The 24,960-nt window shown below is 42.7% G+C and overlaps 3 protein-coding genes across 5 annotated transcripts; 1 reads left to right on the forward strand and 2 right to left on the reverse strand.

The window, feature by feature from the left end:
* Positions 1-1,592: 1,592 nt before the first annotated feature.
* On the reverse strand, positions 1,593-8,010 carry timmdc1 (translocase of inner mitochondrial membrane domain containing 1). Of its 3 annotated transcripts, none has more exons than XM_014150363.3 (8): positions 7,854-7,934; positions 6,902-7,196; positions 6,464-6,629; positions 6,206-6,294; positions 5,997-6,064; positions 3,401-3,479; positions 2,114-2,224; positions 1,593-2,022 (listed from the first exon to the last, which is right to left on the reverse strand). In XM_014150363.3, exons 2-8 carry the CDS (start codon positions 7,165-7,167, stop codon positions 1,872-1,874), a joined length of 930 nt encoding a protein of 309 aa, XP_014005838.1. In that variant the 5' UTR covers positions 7,168-7,196; positions 7,854-7,934; the 3' UTR covers positions 1,593-1,871. The 3 variants fall into 3 exon arrangements, with proteins under 3 accessions (XP_014005838.1, NP_001134625.1, XP_014005839.1); NM_001141153.1 differs by having other exon boundaries at positions 1,600-2,022; positions 7,894-7,909; XM_014150364.2 differs by lacking the exon at positions 1,593-2,022 and adding an exon at positions 2,667-2,768 and having other exon boundaries at positions 7,894-8,010.
* Positions 8,011-8,016: 6 nt separating this feature from the next.
* On the reverse strand, positions 8,017-13,619 carry poglut1 (protein O-glucosyltransferase 1). The gene is made up of 10 exons (XM_014150496.2): positions 13,474-13,619; positions 12,317-12,413; positions 12,030-12,173; positions 11,682-11,817; positions 11,366-11,487; positions 11,111-11,270; positions 10,924-10,982; positions 10,270-10,437; positions 10,069-10,125; positions 8,017-9,920 (listed from the first exon to the last, which is right to left on the reverse strand). The coding sequence occupies exons 1-10, from the start codon at positions 13,547-13,549 to the stop codon at positions 9,764-9,766; spliced, it is 1,176 nt and encodes a 391-aa protein (XP_014005971.1). The 5' UTR covers positions 13,550-13,619; the 3' UTR covers positions 8,017-9,763.
* A 1,948-nt stretch (positions 13,620-15,567) lies between these two features.
* On the forward strand, positions 15,568-23,620 carry casq1 (Calsequestrin-1). The gene is made up of 11 exons (NM_001140160.1): positions 15,568-16,041; positions 19,514-19,598; positions 19,840-19,940; positions 20,543-20,651; positions 21,273-21,346; positions 21,468-21,598; positions 21,935-21,980; positions 22,082-22,136; positions 22,466-22,566; positions 22,684-22,758; positions 22,919-23,620. Exons 1-11 carry the CDS (start codon positions 15,805-15,807, stop codon positions 23,138-23,140), a joined length of 1,236 nt encoding a protein of 411 aa, NP_001133632.1. The 5' UTR covers positions 15,568-15,804; the 3' UTR covers positions 23,141-23,620.
* Positions 23,621-24,960: the final 1,340 nt, after the last annotated feature.

Raw genomic sequence — 24,960 nt, forward strand, 5'->3', positions numbered from 1 at the left:
CCAATTGACTCAAATTATGTCAATTATCAGAAGCTTCTAAAGCCATGACATAATTTTCTGGAATTTTCCAAGCTGTTTAAAGGCACAGTCAACTTAGTGTATGTAAACTTCTGACCCACTGGAATTGTGATACAGTGAATTATAAGTGAAATAATCTCTCTGTAAACAATTATTGGGAAAATGACTTGTCAAAACTATAGTTTGTTGACAAGAAATTTGTGGAGTGGTTGAAAAACCAGTTAATGACTCCAACCTAAGTGTATGTAAACTTCTGACTTCGACTGTATGTTTTAAAAGCCTGTCATCATTTTGTCTAAAACATGCTGCCCAGTGCCCTGAAAATAAATTCCATACATTCCTAATGCCATTCTAATCAAATTATTTCAATTGGACTGTAGGCTAGCCTTCAGCTGGGAGGTGAAGAGGAATGCATTTCTTTAGTAATAGCTCCCTGGAACAAAAGGAGACACTATTGCATTGCATTTCAACAAAAACTAATTTGCATAATAACGTGAGCAGACTCCCTCTGATAGGACATGAAATGTAATTCATTCAGATGATTACTGAATTGAATTACACAATCATAACTTAATGACACACTAAGGCACATGGCTGTAACCGATCGTCACTGACCAAACCTTTAAAGTAGAATTAGAATGTTAGCTTTGTTAACTAATGACTTGTCTCTCTTTCCAATCTCCTGGCTATTTGTTGTCAATCTGAGTCGCGTTCCGAGCCCCAGCTGTTACTGTGCCACATCTTGTTTACAGCAGGGGCAGAGGCTATGTTTGACCTAGTTGCTGCTGACAAGCCCAGGGGCCAACATCACAGGCCTACAAACAGACATGGAAACACACACAGATTGTAATTCAATTTTCATGTTTCTAGACACACGCCCCACTGCGATTACGAAAGAATAAAGCAGGTCAATTCCATAGTAACAGAATGGTGAGACTCCGATTTTTCAATTCTAAATGTTTTTTTTTTTACAATAACGCATTTACTTGAACAGTGCCGATGCAAAGTTTGGTAACAGAAGGATGGCAAAAACAGCACAAACCGTCCTTCTGTTACCAAACTTTGCATTTGCACTGTTCAAAGAAATGTTTTTGTAAAATGTTCAATGGAAATTGTTAAAAGTCGTCCTTGGGCATAGAGCTTTATGGTTTGTTTAACTTTGCAATCATTGTTTTTTGTTTGGCATACATTTTAAAGTGAAAAATCAGAGTCTCAGCATCATTACCATGGAATTGCCTAGCAGTGGGTTGCTTGATCATTTATCTGAACATAATGGCAATGTGATTGTGTCTTAACCTACACACTAGGCAGCAGGCAGCCTATCGGTTCAGAGCGTTGGTACCGTAACCGAAAGGTCGCTGGTTTGAATCCCGAGCCGACTAAGTGAAAAATCGGATGTGCGCTTGAGCAAGACACAACCCTAATTGCTCCTGTCTGCTAAATTACTAAAATGTAGTGATTTTCCTCAGAGTTCATCTGAATAATGGGACCACAACTTCAAACCCACTGGCTCTCAGCCTCATGTACTTTCCACACAATGTCATGACTAATGCAGTGAATTTCAAACTTGAAGATACTGTTGTCATTATTGCCATTTATATTAAATATGTAGGAAATCATTTAAAAGTTCCAGACAAAGTAATCACATTTACAGTATAAATCATAATTCAGCATCAATACATATTTTGTTGAGCGAATAAGTAGGTCCTCTTTTCTATTCAACAGAACATAGAATAGAGTAGTCAACATCAAAAGAAACCAGTATGTCCTCTGAGGTGAGGAAAGTCTCACCCACCATTGTCTGTCTGTGAGGATGGCTATGATTGGTATCAGTTAGAGTATTTCAGCTGCTGTCAATGGCTGTCAGAGTCCTGGGCCACGCCCTCGTTCCGTGGTAAACTGAGCAGCTCCTGGATCTTCTGTATGTCCTGGTCTACATCCTGGATCCGCCCACTGCTGCTCAAATCACCAATCAGGTCATCCGTCAACTGCAAACGGGCACTCCTTGAGGGCGTAGGAAAAAGTGAGTCAATACTAGGAGTAAAAAAGTGTGTGTGTGTGTGTGTGTGTGTGTTTTGATGCCCATGGAATGTACCATTCTGCCAGTTTTAGTTCATACAGCTCCCTGCGCTCCCTCCTCCTCCTCTCCCGGACCGTTTCTCCCGCCAATCCCTGCATGGCAATGATCAGAGCTCCTGCCGGCACCCTGACGAGATGACATGAGCTTAGCTGACATCACCTTCATTCCAACATGTCAATGTTCTGTGTCACATTAAATTATGTCACTGTGGCTGTCACTTACTCTCAGTAACCCTCAGACTGTTATACAATACAGAGAGTTTGGCCAACTTCAGAGCTGGACGCCATGTTGCTGCCTCTCTAAGCATTTAATTGTTTCACTCATGAGTATCAATCAAGGTTTAATCTATCCAGGTTCCCGTTACCGACTACAGCTCTCATTCCAACCCCCCTAAACATAGCTTAGTATGAAGAGCTTTGGTGGCTGTCACTCACTTAGTAACCCGGCCCGCCCCTATCACCTCGTCCATGTGTCAGGACTACGAGGGAGGTAGGGGCAGACATTTGAAGCGTGATGTGTTATCTGATTAGCTGCCTGCTTTCATTTCTCCCTCCCCCCTCCCCTGCACCTGGCTGAGGCTGTGGGTGCTCCCGGGGCTGTTTGCACACATCAAACACACGGTCCAGGTGGCTGGGCACTGAGGCAGACATGGACAGCGTTCTGCTTCGCTCTGGAGACACAGCAACATGGCTTGGATGTTGGATCACATACACCCAGTCCATTACTACTCTAAAAACCTTCACGGACACATTAGATATACATACAAATCAAAGACTATGTGACAGACATGGAAGGGGGAAGAGAGACAGGAGAGGAAAAGGAGAGAGAAGACAGGTGAAGAGGAGAGGACAGAAGGGACTAGTGCAGCAGGGATAGAGGGAGCTGGATGGAGATGAAACGCTGGCGTAACAATGGGGTGGTAAAAATAGATGGGCAGCTGCTGCCTTGGCCTCTGTCCCTGCTCTACTGCCCAAAACACAGCCCTCTGCAACGCACATGAGTCCCTCTGGCACCCAGCGCATGGCTAGGGGGAGGGAGGGGGGCTGGGGAGAGGAGGAAAGGGTACAGCTGGGAAGCAGAGGGGTTGCAGGGAGGGGGCGCAGCTGGCAGCCAGAGACTTGCTTCTGACATCCTTCAGGCTTCATAGTTCATATTTTACCATACTGCTGGGCAAGCCCAGACTATCTGGCTCCCTCAAACTACTCCTCATACCTCTTCTCCACTGTCAACACTATTAGTCCAGGTAACCACATTTTTCAAGACTAGCCCATTATTTTGCCATTGAAAACCCTCATATCTCACCCCATGGTTGCTCCTATGGCCGTGCCTGCCATCAGTCCCCCAAGACCCAGGTTCAGCCTGAATAGGCCTCCTGTCACAGCTGCTCAAACCCACACAGGCAGGAATGTCATACTCACACATTTACAATAATCACACTTACTGTGCCTTCAGAAATATTCATACCCCTTGACTTATTCAACATTTTGTTGTGTTACAGCCTGAATTCAAAATAAAATAAAATCTCTCACCCATCTACACACAATGCCCCATAATGACAAAGTGAAAACATGTTTTTAGAAATGAGCAAATTTATTGAAAATTAAATACACAAATGACTCATTTACAAAAATATTAACACCCTTGAGCCAATACTTTGTAGAAGCACCATTGGTGGCGATTACAGCTTTAGTTGTGTTGGGTATGTCTGTATCAGCTTTGTACATCTGGATTTGGGGATTTTCTCCCATTCTTCCTCGCAGGTGTTTTCAAGCTCTATTAAAGTTAGATGGGGAGCGGCGGTGTATTTCCACAGATTTTCAATGGGATTCAAGTCTGGACCACTCAAGGACTTTCACAGTCTTGTTCTGAAGCCATTCCAGCGTTGCTTTGGCTGTATGCTTGGGGTCATTGTCCTGTTGGAACGTAAATCTTTGCCCCAGTCTAAGGTTGTTTGCACTGAAGCAGGATTAGCATGTATGTCTCCATTCATTGTTCCCTCTATCCTTACCAGTCTCCCAAGTCGCTACTGCTGAAAAGCATCCCCATAGCATGATGCTGCCACCACCATGCTTCACGGTAGGGATGGTGTTAGATGGGTGATGAGCTGTGCCTGGTTTTCTCCAGACATAACGTTTTGCATTCAGGTCAAAGACTTACATTTCTGTCTCATCAGACCACATCATCTTTTGCCTTATGCTCAGAGTCTTTCACGTGCCCTTCTGCAAACTCCAAGCATGCGTTCATGTGACCTTTTCTCAGGAGTGCCCTCCGTCTGGCCAATCTCCCATAAAACCCAGATTTCCCAATGAAGACCACAGTGCTCATGGAAATGTTCAACACTCTAGAAAATGGTTTTATACCCTTCCCCAGATATATGCCTCATCACAATTCTCTCTCTGAGATCTACAGACAGTTCCTTGGACTTCATGGTATAGTTTCTGCTCTGACATGCACTGTCAACTGTGGGACTTTATATAGAGAGGTGTGTTTCTTTCTAAATCATGTCCAAACAATTGAATTGGCCACAGGTGGACTCCAATCAAGTTGTAGCGACATCTCAAGGATGATCAAAGGAAATTGGATGCACCTGAGCTCAATTTGAAGTGTCATAGCAACGGGGTGTGAATACTTATGTAAATTAGATATGTTTTTCATTTTCAACAAATTTGTTGAAATTTCTAAAATGGGCATTTTTTTTTTTATTTCATCAATTTAAATTCCGTAGAGCTCAGAGACAGGATTGTGATTTGGAAAAGCACACACCTGTCTATATAAGGTCCCACAGTTGAACGTGCAAAATCCAAGCCATGAGGTCGAAATAATTGTCCGTAGAGCTCCGAGACAGGATTGTGTCGAGGCACAGATCTGGGGAAGGGTACCAAAACATTTCTTCAGCATTGAAGGTCCCCAAGAACACAGTGGCCTCCATTCTTAAATGGAAGAAGTTTGGAACCACCAAGACTCTTCCTAGAACTGGCCTCCTGGCCAAACTGAGCAATTGGGGGAGAAGGGCCTTGGTCAGGGAGGTGATCACTTTGACAGAGCTCTAAAGTTCCTCTGTGGAGATGGGAGAACCTTCCAGAAGGACAACCATCTCTGCAGCACTCCACCAATCAGGCCTTTATGGTAAAGTGGCCAGACGGAAGCCACTCCTCAGTTAAAGGCACATGACAGCCTGCTTGGAGTTTGCGAGCATCATGCTGTGGGGATGTTTTTCAGTGGCAGGGACTAGGAGACTAGTCAGGATTGAGGCAAAGATGAATGGAGCAAAGTACAGAGAGATCCTTGATGAAAGCCTGCTCCAGAGCACTCAGGACCTCAGACTGGGGCGAAGGTTCAACTTCCAACAGGACAACAACCCTAAGCACACAGCCAAGACAACGCAGGAGTCGCTTTGGGACAAGTCTCTGAATGTCCCTGAGTGGCCCGGACTTGAACCCGATCAAACATCTCTGGAGAGACATGAAAATAGCTGTGTAGCAACACTCCCCATCCAACCTGACAGAGCTTGAAAGGATCTGCAGAGAAGAATGTGAGAAACTCCCCAAATACAGGTGTGCCAAGTTTGTAGCATCATACCCAAGAAGACTCAAGGCTGTAATTGCTGTCAAAAGTGCTTCAACAAAGTACTGAGTAAAGGGCCTGAATACTTATGTAAATGTGATATTTCCGTTTTTGCTTTGTCATTATGGGTTATTGTGTGTAGAAAAAAAACGATTTAATACATTTTAGAATAAGGCTGTAACTTAATAAAATATGGAAAAAGTCAAGGGGTCTGAATACTTTCCGTAGGCACTGTATATGTCTTTTCAAATTATTACTGTAAAGTAGTTGAATAAGTGTGGATGTGTATAATACATTGAGGTATCCTCTCCATTTGGGTGTTGAAGTAACTCACCTCCTGCTGCTGCGTAGTGGCTGAGGGTATACTTATCTCTGTACACAGACAGGCCTGTGCTCACAGTGCTGACAGAACACACACACACACACACACACACAGAGAGAGCGAGAGAATCAACCAATGTCACTCAACACAGGAGTACAAACTAATATAGTGGCCACAGAGGAAAGAGTCCCATACTGAATAGTCATGTAGTCATTGTTTACTTGAATAATGTGACAAAGGCTGCTACTCTCCAGCTCCACCTCCAGCCGTACCGCACAAAGCCCCGGATGGCTGCGTTATGGGCAGAACGCTGGGGGAGAACAACGACAACACAAAGCCTCCATCAACACAAGACAAACATTTTTTTTTTTAAATTGACAGACAATGTGTTTTTGCTGCACTTGGGAAAATGTATACAAAAGCACTGACATCGTATGTATGTAACGGCCTGCTGTTAATTCACAACCGCAGACACTCACCACAGCTTCCACTCGGCTGTGGTATATCTCAGCCTGGTGGAGCTGGATGAACCTCTCCCTGGCATGCCGGGCGGCGGGCAACCCTCCGTAGATCATGCCGGCCAAGGCGGCAGCTAAGGTACTCTTCACCACGCTGGAGAGCTCCTCAGGATACTTCTGCATTTCACTGGGAGCACAGGGAAGGAGTGTATAAACAAGCTTTAAAATCAAACAGAGCATTTTTAGACAGCCAATGTATGAAGCCCAGTAAGGCAAGTGATGGTTATGCTACACTAGAAGTCTGGAACCTTCTAAACTAACTGGAACCTTCTAAACTAAGTACAGGCTAGAAAACTCATCTGCTGCAGAGGTAAGCAATGGAGAGCGCTCCCCGATGGTGATGGGTTTACTCAGCTAAGCCACAGACAATAGGAGAGAGGTGTCACGGTCATAACTTACTCCCTGTCGAAAAGATCCTTGATGCGGTCCCATCCAGTGTCTGGGAACTCTGGCTTGCCCACGAGGCTGGGCAGGGGGGAGGGGATCTGTACCGGGGCTGGCACAACACTGTCAGCTGCATGGACCCTGGGGAGGAGGCCCAGGGAGGGCATGGCTAGCTGGAGGAGACCCCGCAGTGGTCTGGTGCAGAGGGTGCCCTGGAGGGCAGAGGCTGCCTGCTGCCATGGGGCTGGGGACGCCCCAGGCCGTTCAGGAGGATGCATCATGAACGCTTCACCAGCAATGGGAGCTGGATCTGAGAACACATGGCCAGGAGCTAGGATGTTACACTTATGTTACAGCTAATCCTTCTGCTAAATAAATGCCCTTTGGGCAGAGGAATAGAGAGCAAATGGACAAAACACATACACAGTGCAACAGCTGTTTTAATACCGCATCTGACATTGCATAGTCAGTGTGTACAATAGAATACCTACTGTACATTACTATACATTTCCAGAGTTGGTATTTATTCTTATGGAACTTTTAACACTTGCTGGGACATTGATAAATACTGTCTACACTGGCTGGAAATTATAAGGCTAGCTACAATCAGCTGTTATGACATATGGGTCAACAACACCCAAGGTAAAGATGACCACTTACGTAGCTATCGTATGAAGCAGACTGAACGACAATAGATACAATGTTACGTTTGCATTCAAGTGGAGCAGGTGAGGTGACACGACACAGTTACCAAAGACAGTACATGTCTTTACCATAACTTCACGTTCTCAAAGCATCTTGTTCTATGCAAAGGGGATTCATCATGCTAGCTAGCTAGCTAGCTGTATAAGCTAACTTGTTCAGCAGTTCCGTCTTTTGTGAAGCACAGTCTATTATTTGTCTAACGTAGCTAAGCAGTTTTTCGCAGACTACGTTTAAACGGTTAAATTGTTTACTGAGTATTTACCAATTTATTCTGAAATGTCCTTGTAGTTTGTCTTTCCTACCTGCTTGTGATTTCCACCGGCACACCGTTGAACTGCTAGGTAGTAAATGAAAGCTATTTAGTTGGAGAGCACCCCCTTCACGTGGAGGACCAAACATACACATTCATTGGACACCATTCTGAATTTACTTGAGATTTGAATGGTTTATTACAGAGGTAAAAATGATACATTCGAATAAAAATGTAAGGAAACAAAACATTGACAAAAGGCTGTTATTGCATCATATCACAACATTGTCATTGTGTTTCAAGCCAACAAAAATAGCATCAATTACTATTAATTAAAGCCCAACAGACAAACCAAAACTATTCCACCAATTTTGCAGGTGAATCAACCTGCCCATGATAGTACAATCTCTGTGCATACAATACTCTGACGAACCATGAAGAGCACATCATATGTTTTGACAAGCTGAACATGGTTTTTTGGCATTGTACCTCGTACTCTTTGGTCAAGACAATACACCGCACAAAGTACCTTATATACATGTATGCCACAGCTGTAGAATCAGAGAACTAACACATACATTCTACAATGGGAAAACTTGAAAATATTCAACATTTTGGTACAATTGTGGCTTATACTCATCTTTTCCAAGGCAGGTCCAAGTAAAGTAGTGCAGTGACAGTGGGTTTGACAACATGTCATTCTACATTAATGAATAACGTTCTATTGGCACTTGGTGTTGAGTGTAGTTATTTACGGCTTAACATGTAGTGTTTCAAGCTACATCATATCGCTACAGTATATGGCAATGGTGGTGTATTGTTCTTCTTAAACAGAGGCAACACTGAGGTGAGGAGTGTTTTGGTTGTGTTTATAGTTGAATGGACCAGTGGCAATAAAATGGAAGATGTAAGTATCAACTCCTGAGCAGCATACAGGGCTTCTGTCACACACTAGAGGGCAGTAAGGGAAAGCAGATGGAAAATGGCCTTTTAGGTGTAATTTCCCAGAATCAACCAATTTCATAGATTTTTCACACAATTTCAGTGTGGGGTGAGATAACTGATTTTGCCTAATAGCAAACGCTATCAAGCACTTCATAAATCCTCTACCCTAAGTTCCTTTCGAGGCATAAAGTCGCTGATATTTTGAGCATGGAAAGACTAAATACCAGGTCTGGGTTCAAATACATGAGTATTTAATAATTTGTTACTTAAATACAGAGAAAATAAAGTATTTTCAAATAACGTGGCCCGAATCAACTACTTTTATTGGAATTATTTGAAAGTACTGTATTTTCAGAGGGGTTGGGTTAAATGCATTAGACACATTTCAGTTGAATGCATTCAGTTGTACAACTGACTAGGTATCCCCCTTTCCCTTTCCAATACTAATTTCAACACCAAAAAATAGAATGCCTGGGCTAAATGCATATTTGAGTATTTTCAAATACTTTCCAAGTGCATTTCCAAATACACTCCAATATTCAACTACTTGTCTTTTCAAATGAAAAATATCTAAATAATTACTTCCAAATATATTTGAAAGTAATCCTAATATCCTAAAGAGTATTTGAACCCAGGTTTGCTAAATGCAAACTGTGTGATAGAACCAATATATAGAGTATCCTACTCTTTCTGTGTGCTAATCCCAATGGTCATTTCAATCCCAAATAGCTGCTTTCTTCTTATAGTGTTTTTCAGCTCCTAAATCTTCTATAACACAATACTTTAAAAAGGTACTCCATTACATCTAACCCTATGAAGAATCTATGGGGAGACCACAGCATAAATGTGAAGACCAGCAATTCCTAATTCTAAGACCAGCATTAAGGACATTAATAAGCAGTGCGATCTGCCGCTATCTATTGACTGGAGCTGCCTTCATATAGTCCATACAGAATGCCCCCCCCTCCCCGGCTCGGTCACAGTTCTGTCCTCCCATGCTTGTGGATGACCTGATTGTAGTTAGTCTTCCTCTGGAGTTTGTACTTGAGCAGCCCACCAAACTCAGTGAGGAGTCTCTCCCAGTAACACGACACGTCCTCCATCCTCAAGTGGTCCAGGATGAACCGCTGACCCCTGGAGGCAGAGGTTGGTCAACTAACATAAGTCAACAATATCAATAGTCTTGATTATTTAGCATGCTGCTGTACAAGCTGTGAGAAAGCAGACAGTTAATGTAGCCAGTCTAAAGCCATTTTTTCTAGTTCACAACCCCGCTTGTTACCTAACGGCAATCTCTTGAGCGATGTCATCGTTTTCTTTCACAAACTGTAGCAGTTCCCTGGAAAGACAGAAAAGGGGGACATGACTATAGATATAACAAAGAACATTCAGACATTAGACAAACCGCATATTCCACTACACTACCCATGGAGCAGGTTGACAGTTGAACAGTTATGATACACAGCCAAGTCAGACAGGTCACCTGAGGTCAGAGAGGTCCTGTTTGACAGGGATGTAGTGTACCCAGGGCAGCAGCTGGGGATAGAAGAACTCCAGCCACTCCTCCCCTACATGGAAGACCAGAGAGCCACACAGGAACAGGTGCTTGAGGCGGAAGCTGGCCGCCACGCCCCGGAAGTTGAACAGGTACCTGAGGGGTTAGAGGTCAGATGATGAGGTAGGAATTGTGGTGGAAATCACACAGTGTGTACAGGGTAAGGAAAAAGTTACCCTGTCCTTGGTAGTCTAACAGGTGGGGCCACAATGGTGAGTTAATGATTTGGAGCCCTGGCCTGACGTGCAAATGTAACTGATGCTGACAATGCACACCTGTAGTGTTTTATTCCATAGCTGAAGGTTTAAGATAAATAGCCAGGGTTAATTAACAGACCTTTGAAACAGGTAATGGAAGTTTCCCTCTCAACTCATGAAAACCAGGGCCATGTTTTCTCAGTCAATCTAAAAATCTCTGAAGCTAAAAACATTTTTTTTTTTTTAAATTAGTCAAATTTTATCCAGGCTGACCTGGAAAATGCCAGTGAGTGTCAGAGTGAAGCCACATCTATGCACTTGATGTAAAACATTGTAAACACAAAACCAAGCGCAATGCAATTCCACCATGATATCTTGTTCTTACTTGTATTGACAATGCTCCACCAGGGGAATCTCCTTAGCTGGTGGTCTACCTAGTGTGTCCTAAGAAAGAAAGAAGAGGCAATTGAACAGTTGTTGATGTTGATATTGCGGTTGAAAAACATAGCACTGCTCTCAGTGCATTCAAGCCACTGTCACACAGACATTTGCATTGGTAGTTCCAGACGGACCTTCTCAGACTTCCAGGCCTGGTTCTTTGTGTACTCAGCATCCACCAGGTCTGGAGCCTCTCTGGACAGAAGGACCAGGGGGTCCCTCTCAGGACTAGTCCTGGAGCCTCTGAAGAATCCTCTGGACTCTTTCCTCTTCCAGGACCACTGTGCTGCCGATCTAACACAAACAGATTGTTTGTGAATAACAGAGAAAATTACCTGGTAATATAAATAAAATACAAGTGTTTCCTTGTACCACAAGGTCAAACCTACTTTTTAAGGTCATCCCTCATGAGGTCCCATCGTCCTAGTCCAGTGGGATATATGGGCCATACCGCTGGGCCCCCCTCCCAAAAGGTCCAGGCAGGATACATGATGTCCTGGTAGTCAGCAGTCTAAATGCACACAACACACTTTCATTTTACACACACAAATGCCATCACATTGGACAACTCTCTTTTACTACTTCCAACAAATATATATACATTTACAAAAGTAGAAACATTTATAAATAACATAAACAAGCAACACTGTTGTGTGTGTGTGTGTGTGTGTGTGTGATGAGGACATGCATGGTCGCAGAGCTGACCTTACTGAAAGACAGGACAGGCAGGATAGGCTGCACCCAGCCTGGCACCTGAGGGTAGTCCCGCACGTTCACCACCATCTCCACGTCTGGCAACTTGTCAATCACCTGCAGGATGAAGTGCTCCACCCCACTACACCTAAACCAATCAGAGAGACAGACAGCTGGGACATGATGACTATCATATTAACTTGCTCACTACTGATATAGGCCTAAAGATAATACATTTTACTAAACCACTAATTAACGGACCACATTTATCATACAAAACCAGGGTCTGATTTCTAAGCTTGATGAGAAACACAAACTCAGATGTGTTCAGAGACTAATTGTAATGTTTTGTTTCCTCACCTGGCTGGGAACATACAGTTCTGTTCCCGATACAGTTTACCACTAATGATTTGGTAATGGGTGCCCACGCCACGACGAAGCGTGTCCGCCATTAGCTCCTCAGACACTCCTTCTCTGAAGGGTCGTAGGTCATCATTCAAGACACTGGATGGATTGAGGACAACGGAGAGAGAATGAAGGATCTGCTCTAACAAGGCAACCAATGGCTTTTGTTAAAAAGCTGAAACCCTTTTGTATAGCAATACTGTTCTCATAGGAAGCAACATCGGTTCTCCTGCATGCATTACCTGAGATGGCAACTGCAGTTGTATGGGCTGCAAGGCTTGTAAAGTTGCGTGGCTTTGGTGATCTTTTCAAGGTATATCTGCCACCTGCCACCATTACCTAATAAAACAGAGCTTGTTAGGCAAAGAGCATGCAGTTCCTGGACTACTGAAATACAGATCAGTGTGCATGATTGCTTACACACTGAAAGCCCGTGGCAAAGGCTACTTACACTGCATTGGGTTGTAAATATGAGATAAACTAGCGGCACACTAGTATTTAGAAGAGACTGAAGTCAGGAAAGGCAACCTGGTCTCAGAGCATTTCATATTATTCTGTACATAAATCTGAGACACTCCATTTCGTATGATATGTTACGAATTGCAATTCATATGATATGTTACGTATTCCAATTTGTTGTGGCTAACATTAGCTAGGTGGCTAACATTAGCTAGGTGGTTAACATTAGCTAGCTGGTTAACATTAGCTAGCTGGTTAACATTAGCTAGCTGGTTAACTTCAGCTAGCTGGTTAACTTCAGCTAGCTGGTTACGAGTTAACGTCAGCTAACATTTTAAGTAGTTGCAAAGTTTCTAATTAACTAAAATTGACCATGAATAGATTCGAATACGCAACCTTTGGGTTCCTTGACATTTGCGTTATATGCCCACCCGAACAACCACACTCCTTTCCTTTTTACTTTAAGTAACCTTCTGTTTTATGTAACCATACCAAACGTAACATACTGTATTTTACTAATTTTGTATGTCGGATATACATTCACTGTGTTACATCTAGTCTATGAGACCAGGCTGGGAAAGGTTAGGTTAAATGTCAGATAATCCGACCTAACGTTACTACAGCTCTGACAGACCTGTTGCATTACATTAACCAACCTTAGCTAAAGTAACAATTTGAGCCACACAATTAATCAAATTCCTTCTTTAAAGGGGTGCCTTGGGAAAACTCTGTATCCAATATTGTATTAAGATATCTGCCAATAAATATCATTTCGCATGCAACCAATTGGTTCTACTTGCAAGCTAACTTAGTTTGTTAGCTAACGTTAACTGGGCTAGCTAGCTAGGATGAATGGGAACTCCTGAGAATAATTCGGTCATGCAATTTCAGTCCAGCACAGACCTCCGAAACTGTACATATTCCATATCTTTATTGTTACCTGATCCGGCCACGCTGAAATCAACTCCACAAAACTGTAACGTTAGAAGAGGGATCAAGAGCCACGGCAGTCTCATTTTCTTCGCTTAGACAGTTAGCGATGACTGATGCTTGGTCAGCCTCTAGTTTGGTCTGAAAACCCTTACCGTAATTACAAGTATTGACGTATCATTACCGTAATATTGGGACCATTTCCGCATTCGTGTGTGTTCTGTCAGCCTGGTCTCATAGACTAGATGTAACATAGTAAACGTAAATCCGAGATCTCAAATTAGCATGACATGTAATGTTTGGTATAGTTACATAAAACAGGTTACTTAAAGCTACAATACGTCATTTTTTGGGAGACCTGATCAAATTCACCTAGAAACGTGCGTTATAAATCTTGAATGCAAGTATAGTAAGCGGTAGATCTCTTCTGTCCGTTATTTCTAGGCTTCTCGTTCTTAAGTTTAGTTTTTGTGTCTTTTACTTTCAGTTTTGTACACCAGTTTCAAACAGCTGAAAATACAATATTTTGGGTTATGGAACATATATTTCACAACGATTTAGATGGTACAATGAGTCTCTACACAATGACTTTTGTTACATAAACTGAAATTAGGCGAACAATGATCATTTTTAATTTTAGCAACCAAGAAATGGCAGAGCGATTTCTGCATAGTGCATCTTTAAAGAAGCACTATGCAGAAATCGCTCCTCCATTTCCTGGTTGTTAAATTCGAATAGTTTGCCTAATCTCATCACGGATAACTTTAGCATTTTAGCTAATTAGTAACTTTGCAAATACTTATCATGTTAGCTAACCCTAACTTTAACCCTTTAACCTAACTCCTAACCCTAACTCCTAACCTTAACTCCTAACCTTAACGCCTAACGCTAACCCCTAGCCTAGCTAATGTTAGCCACATAGCTAATATTAGCGTTAGCCACAACAAATTGGGATTCGTAACATGTCATACGCTTTGCACATTCGTAACATATTGTACGAATTGCAATTCGGAACATATCATACAAAATGGATGATGGACATTCACAAATGAATACCTACCATAAGAAACAGATTTCCTTTTACTATGTTACATGTAGCTGTGAGTCCAGGTTGGTTCTCTACATTGCTTCTTTTTGTTTCAATGTAAAGAGGCCTCAATCTGCTGCTTTTTAGATTTGAATTTGATCAAATACAAAACGCATTCAATCACAGTTATGTACACACCCTCGTTCAATGCTGTTAGTCCCTCTGACAAATATAGGACACAGACATATTACATTTTTAAACTTTTCTCTCGTGTCTTCAATGGCAATGTAAGTGTTATTTTGGCCCTCTCTACCCAGCCTTGGAGCTACATTACACAATGAACAAATCAGTATTCAGTATGCTCATCTGTACCATGGAAACACACTGTTAGTCTGGGTACCAGTCTGTTAAGATATCATTCCACTCCTTGCCATTTGGCATATGACACGGAGTACAAGGATTGGAATGTTAGCTAAACACACTGTGGCTTCCTTAGCACAAACAGTGGCTTGTGTGAGGGAAATGATTACATTTCCTTCACATTGTAGATCAGGCTTTATACCTATTATTCTTTAAACACCCTACTGTATTAGGATAACATGCATGCTGTAACAGCACTTCACATTACTGAAAACACACATTCCAAAAATAATGGTGAACCCTCTCACTCCATATCCACTTCTCTCCTCTGCCCCACATCCCAACTCCTTGGCTATTCCCCCGACAGCTAGAGAGATGTTTCATCATGTCAGGCACTGATAGAGAGACAGTGGAAACTCCCTGGGGTTCTCCTATCTATCTATCCGTCCTCTTTTCTGCAACCCAACAGTTATTTTAAGCCCAGAAACAACTGGCCTCATAAAAAGGCCCCGAAAGTGCGATAGAGAGGGGGTCACTTGCTATTTTATTGTGAGCTTTCCACTCTGCCAAAGCTCCCTGGATTCACTTTTGGGGACTTATTTTTTAACCACAGTGTGAGGCAGTCAAGAAAGAGAAAGAGAGAGAGAGAAGGAAAGAGAGAGAACGAGGAAGGAAAAGAGAGAGGCAGAAAGAGAACTAGAGAGAGTGAGGAAGAGAGAGAAAGAGATAGAGTGAAAGAATACGACTAGAGCTGGAGACTTTAGGGCGAACAACAATTCTACTCTTGCTTGTTATTTTCAAAACTTTATTTTTCTGTTTCTTTACTGGTGCAAATTGGTGGCTAGTACTGGCTACTATCCATTGAAGTCTCAAGGGTTATAGTTCTGTATAGTTTCCCCTACTTCTTCCAGTTCCTACTCATTGTCCATTAGTGGGCATTTCCCTCTAAGAAACATGCAGCTCTTCTGGCTGTCTCTGTTGCCCTGTTTGTACGTGACCTCTCTGTGCTCTGCAGAGCAGGGACTGGAGTTCCCCAGCTTTGACGGGAAGGACCGCGTTCTGCACATCAACGAACGCAACTACAAGAAGGCTCTGAAGATGTTTGACATGCTGTGCCTACTCTACCATGAACCGCAGCCGGCTCACAAAGGCAGGCAGAAGCAGCTTCAGATGACTGAGCTTGTGCTGGAGGTAAGAGGGGGAGAGGGGGAAGAGGAGATGAGGTGAGAGTGGAGGAGAGATGGGGGAAGGTAGTGCAGGGATGTTCAGATGCTATAGGTCAGCCAACAGGGGCCAACATTCCTTGTCTGAGGGTCAGTGCTATCTGGGATCCTTGGGATGTCCCTACTCCCCATTGAAGTTGAAATTTAAAATGGTTAAGGTAAGGGTTAAGATTAGGGTTAGGGTTAGGTAAGGGTTATGGTTATGGTAATGGTTATGGTTATGGTTAAGGTTAGGGTTTAGGGCAGAGACATTCCTAAGGATCCCGGATAGTAGACGTTTCCTGGTAAGCAAGGTCAATAAGGTTGTGAATAGGATTATGGGATTATTATTCGACCCCAAGACAAAATGTGTAGAGCACAGACAAAAGGTCATTTTAACAGATGAGGATGGGGACATGTAGAGCTTTAAGGCTTAATGGTAATCACAGTGAATTTATAAATTTAATTTGATAATTGACACGGCAGATATATTACACATCCTAGTTCCTTAGATACGTCTTTGTAAAAGCACCTGTTTGTTCCCAAGGTCAGCATCGTCTTTCCATCACATTCAAGCTGGTTGATTTACATGTCTTCTCTCGCTGAAGTTAACCGTCTGTCACTTCAACTCCAGTGACATCATAAATAGAGTTGACATCTTTATGCGCCACCAGGACATTTTAAATGAGGATTGCTAGACACTGTGTGGACAAGAGAAATAAGTTCTGTGCCTGGACAGCAGATATATGACCATTTGAGAAGCCTTTGTAACACAAAGATTTGATGTCAGAGCTTAGTCAAAGCCAAATGTTTAGCCAAATGGCACCTCAATCACACATACCTTTCTGTCACTTACACTGAAGCTTATCTGTTACAACATGTCATGAGAAAGAACAGACTAAAACTAGAATAATATCTTATTTCCCTTTTCCATACTTGATAAACATGTCAAAGTCATTCCACGGAGGGCCGAGTGTCTGCAGGTTTTCGCTTCACCCTTGTACCTGATTGATGAATTAAGGTCACTAATTAGTAAGGAACTCCCGTCAGCTGGTTGTCTAGGTCTTAATTGAAAGGAAAAAACAAAAACCCGCAGACACTCGGCCCTCTGTGGAACGAGTGAACACCCCTGACCTAAAGAGTGAACTCTACAGTTTATATTGCTGTTATTTGTCAAAGGTTGATGGGTAGTTTCAGAGAGAGCATTACCTGGTTTCTCTTGTAGAACAGAGCAATATCATACCATCAGGAAGTGATGATTATGTGTATTCCCAGGACTGTTTCTAGGTCAGCTTATAATTATAGTTTATACAGTGCATTCGGAAATTATTCAGACCCCTGGACTTTTTCCACTTTTCGTTAAATTACAGCCTTATTCTGAAATGGATTAAATGAAACATGTTCAATCTACACACAATACCCCATAATGACAAAGTGAAAACAGGTTTTTAGACATTTTTACTCATTTATTAAAAATAAAAAATAGAAATATCTTATTTACATAAGTATTCAGACCCTTTGCTATGAGACTCGAACTTGAGCTCAGGTGCATCCTGTTTCCATTGGTCATCCTTGAGATGTTTCTACAACTTGATTGGAGTCCATCTGTGGAAATTCAATTGATTGGACATGGTTTGGAAAGGCACACAAGGTCCCATAGTTGGTCTCACAGTTGACAGTGTATGTCAGAGCAAAAACCAAGCCATGAGGTCGAAGGAATTGTCAGTAGAGCGCCGAGACAGTATTCTGTCGATGCACAGATCTGGGGAAGGGTACCAAAAAGTTTTTGCAGCATTGAAGGTCCTCAAGAACACAGCGGCCTCCATCATTCTTAAATGGAAGAAGTTTGGAACCACCAAGATTTTTCCTAGAGCTGGCCGTCCGGCTAAACTGAGCAATAGGGGGAGAAGGGCCTTGGTCAGGAAGGTGACCAAGAACCCGATGGTCACTCTGAGTTCCTCTGTGGCGATGGGATAGCCTTCCAGAAGGACAACCATCTCTGCTGCACTCCACCAATCAGGCCTTTATGGTAGAGTGGCCAGACGGAAGCCACTCCTTAGTAAAAGACACATGACAGCCCGCTTGGAGTTTGCCAAAAGGCACTTAAAGGACTCTCAGACCATGAGACACAAGATTCTCTGGTCTGATGAAACCAAGATTGAATTCTTTGGTCTGAATGCCAAGTGTAACGTCTGGAGGAAATCTGTCACCATCCCTACGGTGAAGCGTGGTGGTGGCAGCATCATGCTGTGGGGATGTTTTTCAGAGGCAGGGACTGGGAGACTAGTCAGGATCGAGGGAAAGATGAACGGAGCAAAATACAGAGATCCTTGATGAAAACCTGCTCCAGAGCGCTCAGGACCTCAGACTGGGGCGAAGGTTCACCTTCCAACAGGACAACACAGCCAAGACAACACAGCCAAGACAATGCAGGAATGGCTTGGTCTCTGAATGTCCTTGAGTGGCCCAGCCAAAGCCCGAACTTGAACCCGATCTAACATCTCTGGAGATACTTGAAAATAGTTGTGCAGCGACACTCATCATCCAACCTAACAGAGCTTGAGAGGATCTGCAGAGAATTGGAGAAACTCCCCAAATATAGGTGTGCCAAGCTTTTGCTTCATACCCAAGAAGACTCGAGGCTGAAGGTGCTTCAACAAAGTACTGAGTAAAGGGTCTGAATACTTATGTAAATGTGATATTTCATTTTTTTTTATACATTTGCAAAAATGTCTAAACCTGTTTTTGCTTTGTCATTATGGTGCATTGTGTGTAGATTGATGAGGGGGGGAAACGATTTAATCCGTTTTAGAATAAGGCTGTAACCTAACAAAATGTGGACAAAGACAAGGGGTCTGAATACTTTCCGAATGCACTGTAACTACTTAATTGCCTCAGAATACATTGACTAGCTAATGAAAGAGGCTCAATTGCTTCTTGTGACAGTATAGATGCATACTAAACAGTAGCTTAACTAGTTGCAAACATCTGTTTTTCAGAAAGTTAGAAGTACCCACCGCAGTCACAACAAAAGGACCTGAGTCAAACTCCACTTTAGCCCTCTGCAGTGCAGTGGTAGTTTAGAGACCTTTTTTCCTCTCTGAGAAATTGTTCTCTGAACAGTAAACAGTGCTGACACTTACAAAGGAGTTTCTCCCACAGTCAGTCCACAGGGTGCTCTCCTCTAGAAACTTGGTGATCAAAGCTGTATAGACAAAGACAGCACTGGCTGCAGTTACTTGCCAAAATTCCAAGCATCAGGGAGAGAGGAAGTTGAGTTTGAAAGCAGGTTATATATTTATATTTCCCACAGTGGACTAATACAATGCTGAATTGTTCTAATTATTGAGGTGGATCATAAGAAAATAAGTGCCCACAACACCCCAAACAACACATTGTTGCTACATTGTTGAAATTCCAAGTTGACTGATGACAAATGTTGTGTTTTGTTAAATCCTCAGCTGACTGCACAGGTCCTGGAGGACAAGGACATTGGCTTTGGGATGGTCGACTCCCAGAAGGACGCTAAAGTTGCCAAGAAACTGGGTACGTCGTAATTTGTCATATATTCTGTAGGTCCCAGTGTGTTTCCTGGGCAGGTCACATGGTCAGGCAAACCCCTGGTCACAAAACACAAATATGGAAACAAGGCTTCTGAACTATTCCTTTACATAAAAAATATCAAAATGCCATAACTTCTACAAAATAGGTATTTGTCAAGGCTTGTTTTCCAGTTGGCACTCAGTCACCAATGCTTCCTGAATCCTCCTTTCCTCTGGGCCCTCAGGTTTGGAGGAGGAGGGCAGTCTGTACATCTTCAAGGACGACCGTGTGATTGAGTTTGACGGGGAACTCTCAGCAGACACCCTGGTGGAATTCCTGCTGGATGTGAGTAGGATCAAAGGGGAGGGAGGTGGGAGAGAGTGGGAAGAGGGAGGTAGGAGAGAGAGGGAAGAGGGAGGTAGGAGAGAGAGGGAAGAGGGAGGTAGGAGAGAGGGAAGAGGGAGCTGGGACATGGGAGAGAGAGGTAAGTGCAAGGTGGAAGAGAGAGGGAAGAGGGACGTGTTTCTTCCACCACTGTAAGAGGGATATAACCACAGGGGGAGACTTCCTAGCTCATCATGTTATAAAAAATGAACAGCCTCTGCCTTGTTAGATGAGATGTAAATTCTGCAATGTAATGCAAGGCTCAACGGGAGAAGACTGTAAGTCCTCTCCCCCTTGTCTTTCCAGGGAAAATAAACAGTTAGTGTTTGAAGGGATGTTGTAACTGGTAAATATAGCTGTTGGTGTAGAATTTGACGGGAGTAGGGAGCAAACATTATGAATTAATAAAAGATTAACGCAAGGAGTAAACTTGTATAAACAATGCTTTTTGGCCTAATACAATTGGCAACTTCTCTGTTATCAAAGGCAACTCACTCGTCACAGCCCACTCTCTCCCACTGTGTTAATGAATGGCCATGCTGTTGTGCTGCTCTGCCCCCTAGGTGTTGGAGGACCCAGTGGAGCTCATCAGTAACCCAATGGAACTGAGGGCCTTTGAGAGGATGGAGGAAGACATACGCCTCATTGGTTACTTCAAGGGAGAGGACTCATGTGAGTCTGTGTATGCCTAAGCATGCATTATGGGACGGCCTGTTCACACGGGTCAAACAAGTGAATTGTGTGAAGAACTGCTGTTCCTGCCCTATACAACCCAGAAGCTCACTACTCCACATAGGACCTAATAGAGGCAAATAGCCATTAAGCCAGCTGCTAAAAAGACACTTTGTTCTGAGCTGATCTACACTCCTTCTTGCCTCCTGAGATGCTTTTAATAGCTTCTAGTTCTCTGTCTAATAGGTCGAGAGCAATTATAGACAGTGCTGCTCCAAAGAAGAAACCGAGACACGAGAGAAGGGAAGATAAAATCTCATATTTGACCGAGGCATGATGCAGCTTTTATTAGGAAAAATCCTATTTCGGAGAGAAGATTGTAGGTCCTACGGCCGTGACCTTAGGGCTTATTGAGAGGATAGCCTGGCGCCTCAGAAGCTGGATGTAAAATGGTTCTGTTACTGAGGAGGAGGAGGGAGAGAGATTACGCTGGGAAATTGAAATTGAATGTCAACCCTTGTTTTCCTGATCACATACTTTTCTGAAGGAAGATGAGTTTTGAATGCAATCCTGCCAAACTGTAATCCGTTTCTTTCTCTCCCTCTTCTTCCATTCTATCAGACTACAAGGCGTTCCAGGAGGCCTCAGAGCGGTTTCAGCCCTACATCAAGTTCTTCGCCACATTCGACAAAGCTGTAAGTACAGTACACTCCACAAACCTGAATCCAGTGAAACCTGTGTGTGTGTGTGTAGACAGTATCTAGGTCAGTTTCTACACAACATCAGTGATGGCTAAGTATGTGTGTTGTGATGCAGACGGCGAAGCACCTTTCTCTGAAGATGAACGAGGTAAACTTCTATGAGCCCTTCATGGAGGAACCAGCCATCCTCCCTGGCAGGCAACTCTCAGAGATGGAGATAGTGGAGTTTGTCCACCAACACAAAAGGTAACCCTAAAAAATATTTCATTTCAGGGCTCGAACACACCAATAGCGTTTTCCTGCCGAGAGCGTGCAAACCGATTTTACATGTAGAATTACGTGAAAATGTTGTCAGTCAGACTTCACTGAACGATCGACAGATGAACAGGAGATCCACATTCAATGCGATGTGTGCCACCCTTTAGTTCTGTGGTTCTAACGTCTCCCATTGGTGCAGACGGATCATTAGAATCCAGTCATTTTTCATATCGTCCCTGTTATTATTCCTTATCTCATATGGATGACCCGGTTTACTATTGGATGTTCTTGAAATGTTGTGTGGCTGCGGTCTGTCTTCTGCAGGGCGACTCTGAGAAAGCTGCGTGCAGAGGACATGTTTGAGACATGGGTGAGTTACCTACAGTATCACTGTACCTCTACCTGAGAAAAGGGAATTATACTGGTAGTATTATATGTGTACCCTTTACAAATTCAACATCCCATTCCCAGGAGGATGACCTGGATGGGATCCACATTGTAGCCTTTGCTGAGGAGGAAGACCCTGGTTTGTTGATCTTTATTTTCTCATTTTTAAAGCTGGAATCCTTAATGGTGAAACGGCAACGTCCGTTTGGGATGTTACAACAACAAAGAAGTTACTGAAAACAACAGACACGTCCCCCCATGAAATAGAACAGAAGAACATGTACTCCAATTTTCTCGACACACCTCTCCGCCATTTTGTCCACGAAACAAAACCAATAACAAATGTGCTGGGGCGGACAGTGGCGCTGTTTCCCCTAATGCGGATTCTATATTTAACACAGTACATGGATAGAGACACAAATGGGTGCGTACAAATATATCTAAGCTGTCCATCTGTGATTTCTCCAGATGGTTATGAGTTCCTGGAGATCCTGAAAGATGTGGCCAGAGACAACACCAACAACCCTGAGCTCAGTATAGTGTGGATTGACCCTGATGACTTCCCACTGGTATGACCTCTGACCCCACACACACCATCATACTGTATATGATGACCTACTTCATCTGGTGTGATTGTTCAGCTTTATAAACTGCACCAATGCTTTGTGTCTGTCTCCCCGATCCAGCTGACCACATACTGGGAGAAGACCTTCAAGGTGAACCTGTTTAAGCCTCAGATTGGAGTTGTGAACGTGACAGACGTAAGTTGAGCTCTCCTTTAACTTAAGTTGTGTTCCAACTGTTGGTTCAACATATAATATCTGTGGACATCTCGTTACAATAGAATCTGTATGACCTCTTGAGCCGAAGACTAAATTGAATTGGATGATTGTGGTTGAACTTTGACCCCCACTGTGGCAGGCGGACAGTGTCTGGCTGGACATGTCCAACGATGAAGACCTGCCCACAGCTGAGGAACTGGAGGACTGGATAGAAGACGTGCTGTCTGGGAAGGTCAACACTGAGGATGACGATGATGTGAAGGATGATTATGATTATGACAGGGTTGACAGGGAGGATAGGCACCATGGTGACGATCACGAGGATCATGGAGACTATGATGACCATGATGACAGTGACTAACCTGCAGTATAGCAGAGATTGCATGGGTTATGCTTTATTGAACAGTCTGGTATTTTATCTTGCATTTTCATGGAAATTGTAGGGTGAAATGGTAGTTGCCTGAGAATGATCTAATAGTAAACGCTTGGTTTCTGTGGGATTTATTAAAATAAGTACATGTATAGCCTTTACTGCTTGATACCAGGTAGTTATCTGTAGTGTTCAGTTCTTTGTACTAGATGCACTAAAATAACCAATTGTTACCATGCAATTTCTCAGACCATAGCAAGTAAATACTTAATTAGACTGTGAAATAAACCGCAACACCAGTACATCATAGAATGACTTTTTACATTTTCTAAATAAAAGCTAAAGCTTCTTTATGGCGGAGGATTGTAAAGGTAAAGGTTCTTATGAGACCAGGTTGTGTTGTCTTGATTCCATAAATACTTGATTGTATAACTATGTGATACTGTATGAATAAATGTAATGCAACCTAAAGGTTTTGGGTGCATGTATGCATGTGATGTGTGTTGTTCCAGTGGAGGCTGGTGGGAAGAGCTATAAGAGGACAGACTCATTTTAATGGCTGCAATGGAATTAATGAAACGGTATCAAACATATAGAAACCACGTTTGACTCCGTTCCATCTATTCCATTCCAGCCATTACAATGAGCCTGTCCTCCTATAGCTCCTCCCACCAGCCTCCGCTGGTGTGTACGTGCAGTGATGTAAAATGCTTAAGTAAAAATACTTTAAAGTACTACTTAAGTTGTTTTTTGAGGTATATGTACTTTACTTCACTATTTATATTTTTGACAACTTTTACTTCACTACATTCCTAAAGAAAATAATGTAGTTTTTACATTTTCCCTGACACCCAAAAGTACTCATAACATTTTGAATGCTTAGCAGGACAGGAAAATGGTCCAATTCAGGCACTTATCAAGAGAACATCCCTGGTCATCAGTACTGTCTCTGATCTGGCGGACTCACTAAACACACATGCTTCATTTGTAAATGATGTCTGAGTGTTGGAGTGTGCCCTGGCTATCCGTAAATTCAGAAAACAAGAAAATGGTGCTTGGTTTGCTTAATATAAGAAATTATTTATATTTATATTTTTACTTTAACTTTTGATACTTAAGTATATTTAAAAACAAATACTTTTAGAATTTTACTCAAGTAGTATTTTACTGGGTGATTTTCACTTTTACTTGAGTCATTTTCTATCAAGGTGTCTTTACTTTTACTCAAGTATGACAAATGTGTACTGTGTGTGTGTGTGTGTGGTGTGTGTGTGTGTGTGTGTGTGTGTGTATGTGTGTGTGTGTATGTATGTGTGTGTGTGTGTGTGTGTGGTGTGTGTGTGTGTGTGTGTGTGTGTGTGTGTGTGTGTGTGTGTGTGTGTGTGTGCGTGCGAGAGAGAGAGAGCTTCAGACCCCTATCATTACAGAGGCTCCTTAACTCTCCCCCTCAATCAATCGTCTCTTTTTATTTGATTTTGCACCTGCAATAAACCTCCCTCTAAGTCCCCCACAAAAAAAAAAAGTTTTAGGGCCCCATTGTTGAGCTGATAGAGGTAATCTCCATCCTGGGCCTCATTCATTTACCTACTCTTATCCTCTTCTTAGGGTCATGTCTAGAAGGGATTATAGCTAACACTAAAATAAAAAAAATAAAAAACCTTTTCCTAACATTAACCTAATTCTCCTAACCTGCTACATTAATTATCCTAACCTGCTGCGTAAGTTCTCCTATACCAGCTACGAAAAGTCAATTTTAATAAAAGCTGTATCCCTTCTCGACCAAATCTTCCTAGAGCTGGCCACTTCCATGG

This window comes from Salmo salar, chromosome 16 (genome assembly GCF_965601325.2).
Source record: "Salmo salar chromosome 16, fSalSal1, whole genome shotgun sequence".
Lineage (NCBI taxonomy): Eukaryota > Metazoa > Chordata > Actinopteri > Salmoniformes > Salmonidae > Salmo > Salmo salar.